At 42.1% G+C, this 18,939-nt stretch overlaps 1 protein-coding gene across 1 annotated transcript in view; it reads left to right on the forward strand.

Moving 5' to 3' along the window:
• Positions 1–18,939, forward strand: part of LOC133460457 (glutamate receptor ionotropic, NMDA 2B-like) — a 230,596-nt gene that overhangs the window by 162,497 nt on the left and 49,160 nt on the right. Inside the window, 3 exon segments of the mRNA XM_061741054.1 lie at positions 5,844–5,958; positions 6,111–6,316; positions 13,087–13,258. Of these exon segments, the coding sequence (XP_061597038.1) occupies positions 5,844–5,958; positions 6,111–6,316; positions 13,087–13,258 (493 nt within the window).

Genomic DNA, 18,939 nt, shown 5'->3' on the forward strand with positions numbered 1-18,939 from the left:
CTACGGCGTAGGTTGCGTAACCTCCGCCGTAGGATCTGCGTTGGTGTAACGCGGAACCATAAATCCCTTTATTCTGGCGTGATCTTCCGCAACTTTATCTGAAAGTGTGTAAATTACCCAGATAACAGCTGGATTACTTTGTGGTTTCTGAAGACTATTATATCAGAAACATCCAAAACAAATCTGACGAGTCACAGGATTATTTCTCTCTATTTCTCTGAGACCAGTCTGCCTGTTTGCCTTCGGTCGGCGAGTCAAATCGACGCAGAGCCTCTTTTTTTCATACCCCCTCGCTCGCCAAGTCAGCATCTGAAATCCCTCGATTTGAAGGGGCTATTCTCAGCCCCTAGCCCTCGTTATGCCCCCTCCCCCTAGGTGAAAAGAGGAATTGGGACACCACTACCTTCACGGGAACGCGCAAAAGTTAGGGTTAGGGAAGAAAAGGAGGGCGAGGGGGAGTATTGGGACGCACCCTTAAAGTCACAGCGCGACATTTCAACCTGGTTGATCTGGACTTTGACCACTGAGAAACGTTATTCTTTTACTTTTTTGACCAACTGTCCTCAGCGCCCGCTGGGGGGGGCGGTACGGTGGCCGACAAGGGCAGAACGCACTGCAACGGCCTAATGCGTCTCAGTTAAGGAAAACGGCTTCAAGTACAGAAACGATCCAAATTCACAAACTCAAAACGAGGTACAAAAAGAGGAACGTGGTGCAAATGAAAAAATGTGCTGCATAAAACAAAGACAAATGCAGCATCATCAAACGCGCTCCAAACCTGCAGGGGGCGCTCTCAGCGTAACAGCTCAATGGACAGACACACGGGTTTTTTGCAGCACGTTTTTTCATTTGCACCACGTTCCTCTTTTTGTACCTCGTTTTGAGTTTGTGAATTTGAATTGTTTCTGTACTTGAAGCCGTTTTCCTTAACTGAGACGCATTAGGCCGTTGCAGTGCGTTTGGCCCTTGTCGGCCACCGTAGGCCGGAGATGTAGATCAGTCTTCTTTCTCGTGTCTTCTCTCTCGTGTCTTCTCTGTTTTGTCTTCTCACTCGTGTCTTCTTTTTGTGTCTTCTCACTTGTCTCTTCTCTCTCTTGTCTTCTCTCTCTTGTATTCTCTCTCATCTTCTCTCTCGTCTTCTCACTTGTGTCTTCTCTTCTGTGGGTTGTGACTCTTTCAAGTCGGTGTTTCAGCTTTTATGACGCTGACCTTTTGAGGTGCAGAAAACTCATCAAGCTGCAGAGAGGACATGTTAGCGGGACGGTTGTGCTTTGATCTGGGCTGTGATGTCCCTGCGTGACCCGCTCAGGAAATGACAGCCAACTCATCCAGAAGCCTCTCCAGTTCAACCTGACCTCTGGGGAGTTTCAAGTTCACAAGCTGTTGAGGTCATACAGTATGTAATTAAAAAAAAAAAGAAAAGAAACAGACCCTCCCGTCTCTCCTGTGGGTTTTTAGAGGCATTTGTCCACTAAGGCCACATTTACACGTAGCCGGGTATTTACAAAAACGGATATTTTCCCCTCTCCGTTTTCAAAAATATCCTCGTCTACACGGACCCGCATGAAAACGCTGTTAACGTCATGCCAGCCAATCAGAATCCTGGAAAAAACATCAACAAATGACACGTGTAACTTCCAGTTAAGGCTGATTTATGGTTCTGCGTTACACCAACGCAGAGCCTACGGCGTAGGGTACGCAGCGACGCACACCGCATGGCGCGCATCGCCGCGTACCCTACGCCGTAGGCTCTGCGTCGATTTAACGCAGGACCATAATTCAGGCTTTACTTCCAAGACGGAACGAGAGTCTGAGAGAATTTAAAACAGGTAAAATAAAAGAAAATATTGACGGTGGCCAAACAAATTGTAAACACAGGTCGCACTCATGACGCTGCTGGTGACGTTTCTGTCGCATAATGTGACGTAAATCTCCGTTTTCCTCCGTTTTCCTCTGTTTAGACGCAAACGTGAAAACGGAGTTTTTGAAAATATCCACTTTGGCCGGAGTTTTCAGAAATGATCGTTTTTGGGGGCTTTGACCTCCGTTTTTGTGTAAACGAACGGCCAAAACGCATGAAAACGCCTCCGTTTTTGCCCCGTGTAAACGGGGCCTAAGATGTTTCGGTCACATGAATCAGATGGCTGTAATTCCACCTGGGTTGCAGGTTCAAACCTGAATCGTTGTAGTGTCGAGCTGGGGGGTCTCGTGAGTTTGTGGAGTTACAGTTTTCTTTTCTGGTGTGTAGAGCTACACTTGACTTCACATGCAACGCCGCACAGGTTGCGTTTCGGCTCTTTTTAGGTGAGGTAAAACCTGGTCATGTGACCATGTAAACAACTTACAGCAGACAGATGGCAGGGTCAGTGATCCGCGTGAGATTCAGCTGAAGAAATCTTCCGAATGGACTTTGAAGCATCCTCAATAAACAAGAAAAAGAGCTCTAGTTGCATTGATTCAACCCTTTTTAAAAGAAGAAGATTAAAAAAGAAGGGCGTTGCAGTGAACTCATCCTTTTTAGCGCGTACGAGTCCAGCGTTTTGGCTGCAGGACCTGCAGCAGTGCTGCTCTGAACTCCTGCATCCTTATGAATGAATGAAAGAATTAATTGTTTTTATTTCGACATGTTATTTTACAAAACAAAATGAAAAAAGTAAAATAAACATTGCTTTTGCCGAAAAGGTGTAGGCTGAAGCCGATGCTTATAGTGCCTACCCTTTCTCTCTTGTGATCAGCTTAACTCAGAAACATTAGCATTAATCCGTGGAAACAAACAATGCATAAAGAAGCCAAAAATAAATGAGACAAAACATAAAATTGACATTTCACATTGTAGAATGTTTTTGATAATATACTTTATAGTTATAGTATTTTATATTTATTAACAATATTTTCTTTAAACATTTTCTTAAACTTGTAAATAGAACTGCACATTTTTGGGTCGTAGTCACAACTATTCCATATTTTCCTTGCCTTAATTGATGAAACTCAAACTGTGAAACCTGTTTTTTTCTTTCAAAAAATTTTTTTTTTCTTTTGACGGTAAAAAACGCCTTGTCACTGCAACTTTTTAATCATTTTTTGAAATCCATTTTAGATTATGGAGATCTGTTGTATATGAATGCTTCAACTCAATGCCTGAGAAAAGACTGACTCCGTGTATTGAGCTTCTCTGAGCTTCTCTCAGGCCTGGACCCGTTATGGTGAACTGTACCATCGAGTGGGACAGCCTTCTTTCTCCACCAGGAGGTCGACTCACTGCTCCACTTTTATGTACCAGGCCATGCTCGGACTACTGCCCTCTTGCATTTGTAACTTGCACGGAGAAGTGTTGATTCTTATGATTTGCGTTCAAGTAGGGCTGGGCGATATGGACCAAAAGTCATATCTCGATATTTTCTAGCTAAATGGCGATACTCGATATATATCTCGATATTTTTTCTGTGCCTTAATTGGGGTTTCCCCCAAAGCATTATAGCATAGCATCTCTGTTAGCTTCATTTTTTTCTGAGGCAAACCCTTAAAGAAACAGTCAGTTTTAATACAAAGCCTCGTGCCAAATGTCACACAGGTACCTTTATTAACAGAGGTCTGCACAATATCAAAATGTATAAAACAAATGAAATAAAAATAAACTGCCTGCATATATAGAATAAAAATGCTTCTTGAATAAAATAAAACAAATATCCCTTTCCTGCATAACAATTAAATTAAAATACACTGTGCAATTAATACAATGTAGACAGTAACAGGCAGACTTTTCCACTGAGGTTGACAGTTGTGCAAATAACAAAACATTTGTGCAAATCTCAAATAAAACATTCAAGTCAATTTGTCACAAAATAAGCTATATCAAAATCATAAAAAAAAAAAAAAATGTTAAATTTTTTTTTTTTTTAAATCGATATAAAAATGTAAAAAATGTAAAAAAAAAAAATTGAAATCGATATAAACGATATTGTCTCGTACCATATCGTGTTTGAAAATATATCGATATATATTAAATTTATATATTAAAATTTCGATATATCGCCCAGCCCTACGTTTAAGCAATAATCTGTTGCTCACTGATCCATTTGCCATGAGGTGGGAAGGAGGGCTTTTGTATTTTCTGCCCCTTCTGCATGGAACCTTTTGCAAAAGGACTTGAAACTACGGGAACTTATCTCATTGAATTACTTTAAATCCAGACTGATAGTCCTTTAGACAGCCTCCTCAACCTGTAACAGTTTTATCTCATTCATATGTAATTTTACTTTTTTGAAACTGTAACTTTTTGCTGCCTCTTGACCAGGACTCTCTTGAAAAAGAGGTTTTTAATCTCAACAGGACATTACTGGTTAAAGCAGCACTATGTAACTTTTCCACCTTAATATCATATTTCCAGAGTCATTGTGATGGTACATCAACTTCCAACAGGTTTAATGACACCTCTGTCATGGTCTGAGGGGTCTGTATCGCCTTCACTGGCACTATGTAACTTTGAGGAGCATGGTAGGAACCCTGCCACACTAAAAAACTACACATTTGTACGTCTTTGACTGCTTTACGACATACGTCACTTCCCCCTCCTTACTGATTCGTAGTCGAGACGAAAATGGGCGGGGCTTGGAGCGAGAGCTCAGGAGAAGCTGGTATCATGGCCGAAGCAGCGAAAAAACCGAAGAAAGTAAAAGTTTTATCGGAGGAGGCGAAAAAAGGAAGCGGGAGAGTAACAAACTAAATGCCCGGACAAAAAAAATAAAAAATGCCCGGACAAGAATTCCGTTATTCTGTAACCATGGTAACCCGTTGCTGCGTTGTGGCTGCAGCAGCTCCACATAACAGACGTGGGGAAAAAGATCCTAATGGTTTAACTTTTCACCGCTTTCCTGCTTGGAGGCAGAACCACGGAGACCAAGTATCTGATATAACAGAGTAAAAGAGTCACTCACACAGACCGGGTCGGATCAAAACACGGGTTTTATTCCCCACTTCTCCAGCTAAACGCAGTTGCTGGCCAGCTCTCTGCGGTGCGATTAACCCCAATCTTCAGATAAAACTAGTTTGTTGAGGAAAAAATAATAACTATTTGTAGCTGCAGAGGAAAAAAATAATCTCACGAGGAAAACAAAAATGTTGCTCACGCCTCGGAGCCTCTTCCCCATAATATAGCAGTCAAAAAAAAAGAAAAGAGAAGTAAGAGGGATACAAAACATGTACTGTATGTTGTACTATTATACAAATTTATTGAAACACATGGCGAGTCAAACATTTACCGAAGCAGCTGCCAAACACTCCTAAACAAGGTAGCCGGAGACGGTGGTTCTGCAGAACTGCGGCAGTAAATCCCTTATAAAGAGTGGCGCTCCGACGAGGAGCTCCATTCTTTAGTAGGGATTTCATATGGATCCAGACCGTTAATAATCATTAATTTCTCCATATACCGCTCCCTGGCTTCCTTGTTTAAGGTATCCCGGTAAATTCCAGTTCCTTTCCAGCAGTTTAACATCTTTTTTTTGTGTTCCGTCTGTTAACTTGGTGAAACAGAAAAGTAGTTTTGAAAGTCCGTCCCGTCTTCATTTACTATCAAAACAAATGCACGCGACGGGGACATGAGTTTTCCGGCAGTACGCGCTGGTGCTCATGGGAAACGTAGTTTTCTTTCTGGTAAAGCACTACCGCTTTTGTCCAAAGGAGCCGCCAAACTTAACAAAAGCTGAAAGTTACATTGTGCTGCTTTAAATAAAGGTTAAATAAAAAATGTTACTGTTACAGCCCAAATCTGAGGCCTGCACGTTTTGCTTTCCAACAAATAGACAGAAGGTGATATTTACCGCTTTGACTTGAATTATTGTTTCCAGGTACGTCATGAATGTGACATTTGAGGGTCGAAACCTGTCATTTAGTGAAAAAGGCCACCAGATGTTCCCCAAGCTGGTCATCGTACTCCTGGACAAAGACAGACAATGGGACCGGGTAAAACTCTTCTCTTTTCTCTTCTCTTCTCTTCTGGCCACCTGTGACGCGTCTGTCACTTCTTCTCCTGCGTGGGGAGTCTCCCCGCCTCTCCAGGTAGCTTTTGCAGTAGCCAGCACATCACACGGCTCTCCTCCCACTCGCTCATGCAGGTCGGCAAGTGGGAGAGAGGCTCTTTGACGATGAGGTACCACGTGTGGCCTCGCTTTGAGCTGTTCTCTGCCGAGGAGGAGCGGGAGGACCACCTGTCCATCGTCACGCTGGAGGAGGCGCCGTTTGTCATCGTGGAGGACGTGGACCCGCTCAGCGGGACCTGCATGAGGAACACCGTTCCCTGCCGCAAGCAGCTGAAACTCAGGTGAGAGTTTTCATGTCGCTTTATTGATCGTACTGTAATTAGAGCGAGAAGGAAATCATCCGATTTGCAATCTTTTGCATGTATTTAAAGTAATTTGTCACAAAACACAAAATTAGTGGTTGCTATAAACATTCAACGCCAACTGAAACACAGAAATAGATGTATCTCTTATTTGTTGTCTCCTCAACTTGATTACATTTGTGAAAATGCATCTAATTTTGCACTAATTTTGCACAAGAGCAATCTAGTGTTGGCAAGGAGATGAATTTAAAATAACAAGGTTATTTCAAACAGGAAATATCAAAAAGTGATGAAAATACTCATTTAATTCAAAAGCCTTTGAGTCTTTGAGGAGCAAAGATGGGCATCTACACTTTAACCTTGACCTAATTCTCCTGTTCCTTCTTTCCTCCTGCTCTCTCCTTCCTCCTTCCCTTCCTCTTTTCTTCCTTCCCTCCTTCCTTCCTTCCTCCTTTCCTCCCTTCTTTCCTTCCTTATTTTCTCAATTCCTTCCTTCTTTTCTCCCTTCCTTCCTTCCTTCCTTCTTTCCTCCCTTACTTCCTTCTTTTTTCCCTTCCTTCCTTCTTTCCTTCCTTCCTTCCTTCTTTTCTCTCTTCCTTCTTTCTGTTCTCCCTTCCTTCCTTCTTTTTTCCCTTCCTTCCTTCCTTCCTTCCTTCTTTTCTTCCTTCCTTCCTTCCTTCCTTCTTTCCTTCCTTCCTTCCTTCCTTCTTTTCTCCCTTCCTTCTTTCCTCCCTTCTTTTCTCCCTTCCTTCTTTTCTCCCTTCTTTTCTCTCTTCCTTCTTTCTTTTCTCCCTTCCTTCCTTCTTTTCTTCCTTCCTTCCTTCCTTCCTTCCTTCCTTCCTTCCTTCCTTCCTTCCTTCCTTCCTTCCTTCCTTCCTTCCTTCCTTCCTTCCTTCCTTCCTTCCTACCTTCCTTCCTTCCTTCCTTCCTTCCTTCCTTCCTTCCTTCTTTTCTCCCTTCCTTCTTTCCTCCCTTCTTCCCTTCCTCCTTCCTTGACCCGAAGACAGCACAAGGGTTAACAGATGAGGTTCATTTGGAAACCTGTGTCAAGCACAAAAACGTTAAAAAAAAGGGCTGGTTTGACTCTTTACTCTGCAAAACTGCAGCTTTTTCTGGAGTGGAGCAGTTTTTCAGACCAAAGCCAGAAGAGATCCATCCAGGGATGTGATGGCGGGCTTAAAGGCAGGGTGAGGGATTTCTGGACAATGTCCTATCTGCTGACGTTTGAAAAAAAGCCTTAATAAATCACAGAAAGCTCACCTAGCCCCCCCAACCCCCCAGGCTGTGATCGACTGGAGCGTTGGTAGATTTATTTTGGGGATTTTTTCAATGTCTGCAAAACCACATTCAGCAGGAACTGCAAATTCAGGCCTGAGGAAGAAGAGGGTGAGAGCACTCGGCTGAAGGTCCTCTAGTAGAGAACGAGTACAGAACGACATTGTTCCCGGCGCAAACCCTCAAATATGTCAAAATAACAACCGAAACGTTTCATCACCCACAATCCTCAGCGCCAGAATACCGGTACCTTTTCAGCATCGGGAGGAGGAACCAGGATTTCACAAAGTGCCGAAATCTTTACTGTTACCGGTTTGAAACACAAACATTTATGTCTAATAAATAAAATAAAAGGATGATGGAGGAATTTCATTTACTATTTCTGCAAAAAAAGTAAAAGTCGGTGTCAGAAAACAGCTTTGACTCCCAGAACAAGAACAGCGAAGTCATAAAAACTAATCCAAGTGTTTAAACTAGAACAGGGGTCGGCAACCCGCGGCTCTAGAGCCGCATGCGGCTCTTTAGCGCCGCACTAGTGGCTCCTGGAGCTTTTTAAAAAATGTTTGACTTTTTTTTTTTCCTTTTTTTCGTCTTTTTTTTCTTTTTTTTCTTTTTTCTCTTTTTTTCCTTTTTTCCCTCTTTTTATTCTTCTTTTTTCCTTTTGTTCCCCTTTTTTTTTCCTTTTTGCTTTCCTTTTTAATCTCGACATTTCGACTTTTTTCTCGACATTACGACTTTTTTCTCGACATTACAACTTTTTTCTCGACATTTCGACTTTTTTCTCATTTCGACTTCTCAAAATTTCGACTTTTTTCTCAAAATTTCGACTTTTTTCTCAACATTTCGACTTTTTTCTCAAAATTGTACTTCAAGTCTACAACATTAATCTTGAAATTTCGACTTTTTTCTTGAAATTTTGACTTTTTTCTCGACATTACAACTTTTTTCTCGACATTTCGACTTTTTTCTAATTTCGACTTCTCAAAATTTCGACTTTTTTCTCAAAATTTTACTTCAAGTCTACAACATTAATCTTGAAATTTCGACTTTTTTCTTGAAATTTTGACTTTTTTCTCGACATTTCAACTTTTTTCTCGAAGTGCATAATGAAAAAAATAATCTTCCCCCAATTATACGATTTTTTGCGGCTACAGACATATTTGTTTTTTGTGCTTTTGGTTCAATAAGGCTCTTTCAACATTTTGGGTTGCCGACGCCTGAACTAGAACAGAGGTACTTTTGTGAGTTTTGACTCAGAGGCGCCCCCTACAGGTTTGGACGTTAAGTGTCGCTTTTACATTACTTTTTTTTGCTTTCATTCTTGCTTTTATTTTCTTCGTTATTCCCACAAGTCTCTCAGTCATGATGAATGGGACATTGATCAAAAATCCATGACGATAACATCTAAAGCTGTATTTTAACATGAGTTTTTCTGTGGCAGCAGCCTGCCGTCAAGCGTTTCCTGTTCCCGTCCCCGGTCCTGTGATTACCTCGAATTGTTTCACGTCTGCTAACGAGATCAATGCCTCGGCTTCTTCTCTTCCAGCCGACCTTCGCGCTAACCAGGTCTCCTTTAAGTGCGATAATGAATTTACTTCACCGGCCCACCTGAAGTCTCCCGAGGCCGTTTCACGTCTCCCAGCTCGCTGTTTGGTATCGACGGATCTTTTAGCCTGCTCTTTCTCTTTTCCTCCTCGCCGCCTGTCCCTCTTCCAGCGCCGCTCGGCGAGCAGCGTAGGGTTGCCACCTTTCAGAAATAAAAATAAGGGACACCCCAATTTCAGCAGCGCAGGCGCCAAAAAAAGGGACATCCCCAAAACTTCTAAAATGCATAGAAATGTATTTATTTCATATGAAAAAACTAAACGCTTTGATTTAAAGTTTAAAGTGCTTTAATAGCATTGAACTGAAATATCCTCCTATGCTACGTATGTCCACATCAGCCCAGATGTAGAATAAAGCCTTCAGGTGAAGAATATGGTGTAAAAGTTAATTTATTTCAATAAAATCAACTTAAAAGGTGAAACTAATACATGTTTTTTTTATATATTATATATAACAAATATATTATATATATTATATATTATTTGTTATAATTTTGATGATTGAATTGTTTATTGATTTCATAATATATTCAAATTTTTTGAGATTTTTTGGGGGTTTTCATAAACTGTGAGCCATAATCACCAAAATGATAACAAATAAAGGCTTGAAATATCTCACTTTGCATGTAGTGGGAAATAAATTTAAGTTAAATTTACTACGAATTAAGTTTTGCAATATATTCAAATTTTCAGACCTTCACCTGTATATTATGACATCAATAAATAAGAGCATAATATGTGTCTGTATTGGTTCAATACGGAACGCAACTTTTAATTCCCAATTACGGAACAATTCCGTATTTCAAGAGACGGGTGGCAAGCCTAGAGCAGCGGTTAAACAGCCAGAGAGACGTTGCAGGATTTCTCTCTCCGCTCTTTATATGCAGAGGAGCATCAGCGCAGCTTATTGTGACGGCTGCTCGCTCGCAGGAGCTCGATCTCATAAACAAACACTGGGAATAAACAGCTCATTGTGCGAAGAGGAAACACAGAGAGCCGTTTGTCCTTGGTCTGGCGGCTGCAGCGCCGGCTAGCCGTGCCAAAGCTGCGGCCGTGCGGCTCCACAGCTGGTCCTCCACGCATCTGCTGCGAGCCAGAGACAGCCAACCGACTGATGACGCAGCTCGGCTCGGAGTGTTATTCTTAGACCGTCACTACCGTATGATTTGGACGACGGCTAATACACATGTATCAGGCTCTGAGGGGTTCAACTATTAAATTACAAACTGTTGGGCGGCTCATTATTTCACGTTTCAGTGTGAAAAGCCTTGGCTGCACCCTCGACGTCTGCATCTATTTCCATCATTAATTAGTCACCCGCCGACTCGCTTTAGTAATCACTCGGCCTAAAGAAGAACAAACACATTTAAAACGACCATTTCACAGCTTTCCGTGTGTCCGCCTGAACAAGCTAGATCCACTTTGATTTAAAAGATTCATAAAAATCAGGCGTTTATTGTTTAAGACTTGCAGACTTAAGTAAAGTACCTCGATTTTCAGGGTCTCATTTTTCAGTTCAGTCCCTCGCAGATAAACGGTCCGGCGTTGGTATCAGGCATCGAGTTGGCATTTAAGACGTTGGCATAGAAGTCTCAGTGCGAGTGAAGGAGTTTGTCATCAGGCTGAAAAATAACAACATAAATCTCCAAGAGAGAATGTAAAAACAGTCGGTGGTCATTCTAGATAAGACAGAAAAATCCAGTGAGCTCAAGATCATGGAAAGATTTAGAGGACGACAGGAGACAAATAACATGGGTGATCTCAAAATCATGTCCTCGGTAAACTCCTTCACAAGTCGAGAAGATGGACACGTCATCAAGGTCTCCAAGCAAGAAGAGTGTTCACAGACAAATGTTTCACACCTGAGAGGATGGAGCTTCACTGTACAGGTGGATGAAGACCCAAGACTTGTTGAAGAGAAAAGTTCTCCAACGCTAGGGCGTCTCCGGTTTTCCCGGGGGGGGGCTGGGCCGTGGGCGTGGGGGTCCCGCTCGGAGGGCCCGGCCCTGCCTGGCTGGGGGGTGGCTGTCTGCGCTGGGGGGGCATTGCTGCCTTGGTGCTCCGTCGCTGGGCGGGGGCCGAGTGCCCCTGCGGATGTGGGGACTCCGTGACCTTTGGGGTGTCCGCCGGGGTGGCCCCGGGGGGGTGGGGCCGGGTCCGGGGATCGGGCCTCCCCTGACCGGGGGGTGCACCATTCCCAGGTGTCTATGTCTTATGTTGTCGGTATGAATGGGGGGATGTTGGACCGGTTCCCCCTCCGTCTGGGGGCTCCGGGGGCGCCCGTGGAGGTACGGTGGGGCCCTGTCAATTGGATGGCCGGTGGGGAAGCGTGGGCGTCCTTCCAGGGCCGGCTCAGCTGGTCCTGCCTCCTGGCTCTGCTCTCCCTCCTTCCCCCCCTACACGATGCATACGCACATAGGCGATGGGGCGGGGGGGTTCGGGTCGTGGGGGGAATTGTCCCGTGTGGCCCGGCACTCCCCGCCTCACGGTTTTAACAGCACTGTAGACACTGCACATTCAACACTTAATAAATACATTTGACAAGGACATTTAGTTCGGGAGGGGGGGGTCGGTGTCAAATTGATACCTTGTCCTCCCTGTTTTTATGGCATTAGTCACATGCACTCAACACCAGGGTTGGGAGGGGGTCCCACATCACCCGCGCTCCCTCGCCGGCCCGGGCCTGGCGGGGCTCGCCGTGCAGCCTGGGGTGCCTTCTGGCGGTGCTGGACCCCCCCGGGGAGGGGGGGGGTCCAGCATCTGTGCATCTGTGTCGGTGAGAATGCGGTATGGAAGGGTCCTGCCATGGAGGATTTGGGCCTCCATTGGCAGGACAACAAAATTTAATAATTTATTAATATTATGTCATACAAAGATGGTTATTAATATTATTATTATTATTTTATTATTACTATTATTATTATGTATAGTATATCTTATTATTAGTATAGGTATCGGATAGGTGAATGGATGAATGAATGGGATGCCTGGGTCTGGGGCCCTCCGTTGTCGGGCCTGCGCGGGTGTCGCCCTGTTGGGGGGTTCCCTCTCTCCGGCCCCGTCTCCGGTCCCCCCCGCTGCCTCTGAGGCGGGGCGCCCCTCTGGTCTTGGAGGGCCACTTTCCTGGGGGCGGGTGCTCCTGCCCGCGTCGGCGGCTGGGGCGGCTCTGTCTCTCCGGGCAGGCTGGCCCCTCGCCGGGTGGGGGTCGTTGGCCTGGAGGGTGAGGGCCTCCTGGCCACGTGTCCGGCCCGCGGGCCCCCTCGGCCGCCACCGGGGGGGGGCCTTGCAGGCGGTGGGTTACCTCCTTCCTACCTCTCCCCTCTGTGGGGTTGCTGGTGGCCTGGGTTCCGGGTTCTTCCTGGTCGGCCCCTGGTCTCGCGGGTGGCGGGGTTGCTCCCCCCCCTCCCCCACTATAGATACACTTCAGGTGGAGCTTTGTTTGGTTTATTACTCTTTATTAAGAGAAAAGTTCTCCAAGGTGAGATTTGTCACCTGATCTGAACCTGGCAGAGCAGCTGTCCAGTTACTGAAGACGAAAAGGTCGATACACAAGTAGCAACTGAAGATGGCTGCGGCGAAATACTGGAAAAAAGTCTTCAGGGAGGAAAACTCTGAGTTTTGTGACGTTCCTGGGCTCCAGTTTTCATTTAAATGGGTTTTTATCAAAGGATTAAGAGTTGTGCTTATGTCTACAATTATGTCACTTTATCGTAATACTTTGAGCTTCCAAAAGCAGAAACAGTAGACATAGATCAGGTTTTTTGCTCATTTTATTTTAAGTCCATTAGTGTCGTTGGATCTCAGATCATTGAAACATTTTGTTCTGCTTCTCAATCTTTGCTTGCTCTTCTGTCTCGTTCTCCTTACCAGCAATCAAACGGGGGATTCGGGGATTTACATCAAGCGCTGCTGCAAAGGTTTCTGTATCGACATCCTGAAGAAGATCGCCAAGAACGTGAAGTTCACATACGACCTCTACCTGGTCACCAACGGCAAACACGGCAAGAAGGTGAACGGGACGTGGAACGGCATGGTGGGAGAGGTGAGGCCGCAGATACTCTCCGCTGGTCCGCTGGTGCTTCTCCTGCGTGTCCCGTAATTTTCATGAGAAGAGCGAGGAATGTTGTTCTGACAGGTTTATGCCAACGCCAGAGAGAAACCTCAGCTTTTCTTCATTTGTAAGCAGCTTGAAAATACCCACAGTGACAGCTCGAGCAGACCTGCTGGCTCACCAGCTGACTGTGGATTTCACAGCTGGCAGAGCAGCAGAACTGGAGACATCGCCGGGCAGCGGCTACTTTACCCATCAGTGGGGTCGGAAAAGGCACATAAATAAATATATATATTTTATGTATTTATATATTTGTGCGTAAAAATATACATATATATATATGGATATGTGTATATTTATATATATATATATATATATATATTAGAGGTGGGTGCAATTCATTGATGTGTCGATGCATCGCGATGCGTCACGTGACGATTTGTAATCGATTATGGTCCAATAAAAAAAATAAAAATTAAGTTATCCTATCCAGATTCCAGACTGAATAAGCAGCGGAATCATTTCATTTTCAAGAATGCACATTTCTTATTGTTCACTTGAAATATGGCAGATATGTTTACACTAAATAAATTTGATGGAAGTACATATCTTGTTTACTTGAATTAATGAACTCATTAAATCCAGGGCTTGACCGTTTTCAGTGTTTTCCGCCAATAGAGGGCGCTCTCATGCAAGTGCAGCTTTCCCTGGTCAAAGTTAAGTAAGTCAAAGAGCAAATGTTTACATAGTAATAAAATAAATTATTTTGTGTCTTTGAAAAATACATGTCAAATGTTCAAAAAACCTTGTTATTTACTTAATGAGTGTTGTTAGAGGAGCTGAGTTAATTGATTGGCTATTTATTTACAAATGTAGCCACAGATGAAGACAAAATCAATCTTGTATGGAAAAAAGCATTAAAAAATCACAATAATCGAAGAATCGTGGCACCAATAATCGAATCGACAATCGTTATAATAGAAGAATCGAAGAATCGAAGCTCCAATAATCGAAATCGAATCGAATCGTGATGTACCCTTGTTTGCACACCCCTAATATATATACATATATATATATATATATATATATACATATATATATATATATATGTGTGTGTGTGTACACAGTACAGACCAAAAGTTTGAACACAACTTCTCATTGAAACAAATGGGGTGTTGAAACAAGTTTCCAAACTTTTGGTCTGCACTGTGTGTATATATATATATATATATATATATATATATATATATATATATATATATATATATATATATATATATATATATATATATATATATATATATATATATATATATATATATATATATATATTACGACGGAGTATTAGGGCCAAACTAAGAAAGAAAAAAAAGGAAATTACAAAAATAAAGTCATAAGAATATGAGAATAAAGTCGTAAAATTACGAGAATAAAGTCATAATATTTTGAGAATAAAGTCGTAATATTACGAGAATAAAGCCGTAATATTTTGAGAATAAAGTCGTAATATTACGAGAATAAAGTTGTAATATTACAAAAATAAAATCGTAATATTAAATATATTATAAATATATAAATATAACTTCACAAGATTCTCAATATTCAACAACTCTTCCTGTTAGAGTTCTCATAAATTAACACTTTATTCTTGTAATATTAAAACTTTATTCTCATAAATAACCACTTTATTCTTGTAATGTTACGACTTTATTCTCGTAATGTTACGACTTTATTCTCGTAATGTTACGACTTTATTCTCGTAATGTTACGACTTTATTCTCGTAATATTACAACTTTATTCTCATAATATTACGACTTTATTCTATTACGACTTTATTCTCGCAACATTATGACTTTATTTTCGTAATTTTACGACTTTATTCTCATTATATTGTGATTTTATTCTTGTAATTTCCATTTTTTTTTTGTCTTAGTTTGGCCCTAATACTCCGTCGTAATATATACACACACACATATGAAATTACCTTTCTTTGATTTCCATCCGGGCCAGTATAGTAAACCTATACAGTATTTCCACTGTGTTGTGTTTAATGTGTCACTGGTTGCTCTAAGCTTCAAGACATGGCGCACGTAAAAATGACAGTATCAAGATTTGCCAAATCTTCAGAAAAACTCTTTTAAATTTGCAGAGATCACACTGAAGTGAGATAAGCTGATGTGTCGGTTGTTTTAATTTAATTTGACGTGAGCGTATCCCTCCTGTATGTACGTTGATTATAAGAAGCATTTTTAAAATCAGCTTTTCCTTCGACCCGGCCTGAGGGGACACTGCGATCAGCTCCGTAAAACCTCATGACTCAATCAGGTTCCTATTCAGAGATGGAGAAAGAACACCGAAGAAGGAAGGGAGAGATTTAAATGAGGGGAAAAGCAGCCGCGGGGAAACGCAAGGCTTCTTTTCTGCACACATTACACATCAGACAGTCGTCACAATGCAGACATCATGAATAAACATGATGCCCACCTTAATTGAATTTGACAGATCTTAACAGTGTCTTTAGTCCGCTCCCGATAGCTTGTGCTGCAAAACGTGGAGTGCTTCCTTAAACAACCAGCTTGTGATTTACATTGAAAGGGGGAAAACTGAGACAACTGGGGCAGAAAACCAAATGAGACTGATAGAATAAGAGACCCCCCCATAGGAAGTAGAAGTATGGGCTCTGTACGAAACATATGCACTTAACTGATTTTCAGTTTGCACGAGCAAGACTATGATGCTGAACAGAAGAGACATCATCAATGCAACTGTGCCTGCCCATGGACCTCTATGGGCAGAAATATGTGCCACTAGAAACTGAATTTGAATCATTTATATTTGAATTTGAATTGCTCAACTTGAATAATTGCAATAAAAAACTGAATCTGAGAAACTTTTCTACAAAATGGCAAGATATAAATCTACACTTTTTACACAGAATGGAGAAAACACAATAGGTTTCGAAATATCTAGCTCCCATTGGTTGTTTATATCGTTGAAAGAAATAGTAGGTTATAGTAGGCTACGTGAAAAGGAGTTCTTTGTATCTGCACTCGATTGCTGTTCCTCCAGAAGACCCGGATGTCTGGCACAGTAAAATTGAAATTGAATTGCAAGAACTGAATTTGAATTGTGAGAACTGAATGTAGATTCAGTTTTTCAATGCAATGATTCAAATTAAACAATACAAATTCAAATGATGTGGTTCAGATTCAGTTTTAATGCAATTATTAGGGATGGGCGGTATGGACAAAAAAATTTATCACGATAATTTCTGGCATTTATCCCGATAACGATAAAAATGACGATAAAAAAAATACTAATTCAACTCCACCTTTTCAACATCATCTCATCATCATTTCTTTCTTTCTTTCTTTCTTTCTTTTTTTCTTTCTTTCTGGCTCATTTCTTTCTTTCTTTCTTTCTTTCTTTCAGGCTCATTTCTTGCTTTCTGGCTCATTTCTTGCTTTCTGGCTCATTTCTTTCTTTCTTTCTTTCTTTCTTTTTTTCTTTCTTTCCGGCTCATTTCTTTCTTTCTTTCTTTCTTTCTGGCTCATTTCTTTCTTTCTTTCTTTCTGGCTCATTTCTTTCTTTCTGGCTCATTTCTTTCTTTTTTTCCTTTCTGGCTCGTTTCTTTCTTTTTTTCTTTCTGGCTCATTTCTTTCTTTTTTCCTTTCTGGCTCATTTCTTTCTTTTTTTCTTTCTGGCTCATTTCTTTCTTTCTTCCTTTATCGTTTTTACCGCGAGATGCCAATTTCTTACCATGGGGACTTTTTTTGACGGTATATCGTGAACGGTAAAATATCACCCATTCCTAGCAATTATTCAAGTTGAGCAATTAAAATTCAAATATAAATTATTCAAATTCAGTTTCTAGTGGCACATATTTCTGCCCATGGACCTCCCAGTCTGGGCGGAGCCTACATTATTCTGCACCGAGACATGTTTTTGGAAAATGCCAAGGATTTAAGACACTTGTCCCAGCAAATTCAGATTGTGCCAAAGCCCAAAACCCAACCGCTCCATCTGAGACTCTACAGGCCTCAATTAGAATAATAAATGTTCAAGTTCATGACCACCCATCCAGCCTGCTGGCTTTGACCGCTCATCTGGCGCCAGGTCGGGTAGCCAACGGTCTGAGAAAAGATCGCCAGATCTCCCAGGAGCCAATTGAGTGATGTAATCTCCCCCATTCATGACAGGCTCCCCTGGACAAACTTCTCTACAAGTTTTCAAATGAATTAGATGACTTTGGGAACAATGTCCTTGGACAGGGGAGACCAGCGTGGAGAGGTTTGGTCATAAAGCAAAAATAGTGAAAGCTAAACACTTACATCCACCACACATGCCACATACTATCCTGTGTGAGTGATACTCAACAGCCATTGGCTCGTCTGCCTTTGAGGACAGGTTTGATTAAGCTGCAGCTGCAAGTCTAACAAAGTCATGATACTTTTCTGGGTATTTTTTTCTATCAAGTGTTGAGGAATTTATCAAAACCAGTTCAGAAGTCCGCTCGTGGTATAGAGAGTTTTTAATCAGTAAGCCGGCGGTCGACATGACCAGCACAGATCGAGTCTGTATTTGGTGTGTCGACCCAGATGGGTTCAGTCAAAGGGTTTTTATACAAAAGTTACAGGAATAAACCAGCCCAGTGAGAGCCAGTCAGATGTGTGAATCCTTTAGCTTTGGGACCACCCCTGAGGGATCAGGAAGTCCGTATATGGTCTTTGTCTCTGTGGGGGCTGGAAGTCTCGGCACTCCCCTGGTGCCTGTCCCAGCAGGGAAACAAGACGCAGGGACTGGAATGACAATGCCTAGGGACATTGAATGAGACAATGCGCTGCCGGCAAGGTGTCGTAGTGTCCCTGCAGGGGGACCAAATGGTCAAAATGCTTCATCACAAGCATGGTGGATCTGTACTAAAGAATTTATGAGGGAAATTTGACTGAAACTGGGTCGTACAACAGGACAGGACTCTCCAAGAACACCAGCGAATATACAACGGAATATCAGACGGAAGAACAGAATCCAACGATGTTGCGACAGTACATTTGTCCAGACTACAGATCCATTAAAATCTGACGAAACGTTAAGAGAAGTTGGATAAACAAATACCAGCGAGTGACAAAGAACTGAAGCTAGCACTTAGTTTTCACGCTCTCCTTCTTCAGTTTGACTTTGTCTCTATTAAATATATAATTCATAATGTAATATGTGTGTTTTGGGTCATCTCTTGTTGTGTTTTCCCAGCTTGAAGCAGTGTTACCAATTTAGCGACTTTGTCGCTATATTTATCAAGGTTTTTTTTTTGTTTTGTTTTCTCAAAAAAGTTCCAAGACACAAATCTCGCAACTTTTCCACGTGGTATCCGAGACTTTTGCAGACTGGCAGAAAAGCGTGCATCGTTTTAACTCTTCTCAATGAGCAGCTGGTGCTACCGTTGGCCCCGCCCCCTTCCCTAAGCACTCACAGGTGTCCTGATATGTAAACCTTTTTAATGATTATATGTTGTACCCTTTTTGTTTTGTTTTGTTTTGGGTTTTTTTTTGAACAAATTGACTTTACCAGTATACCACCTACCCCGTTATAGCTGGGAGGGAATTCATGAAAATCGTGCACTTGGTGACAAGTTTTTGATATTTGGTATGGTGGTAGGTATGGATTTAAAGTT

Source organism: Cololabis saira, chromosome 1 (assembly GCF_033807715.1).
Source record: "Cololabis saira isolate AMF1-May2022 chromosome 1, fColSai1.1, whole genome shotgun sequence".
In the NCBI taxonomy this organism is placed as follows: Eukaryota; Metazoa; Chordata; class Actinopteri; order Beloniformes; family Belonidae; genus Cololabis; species Cololabis saira.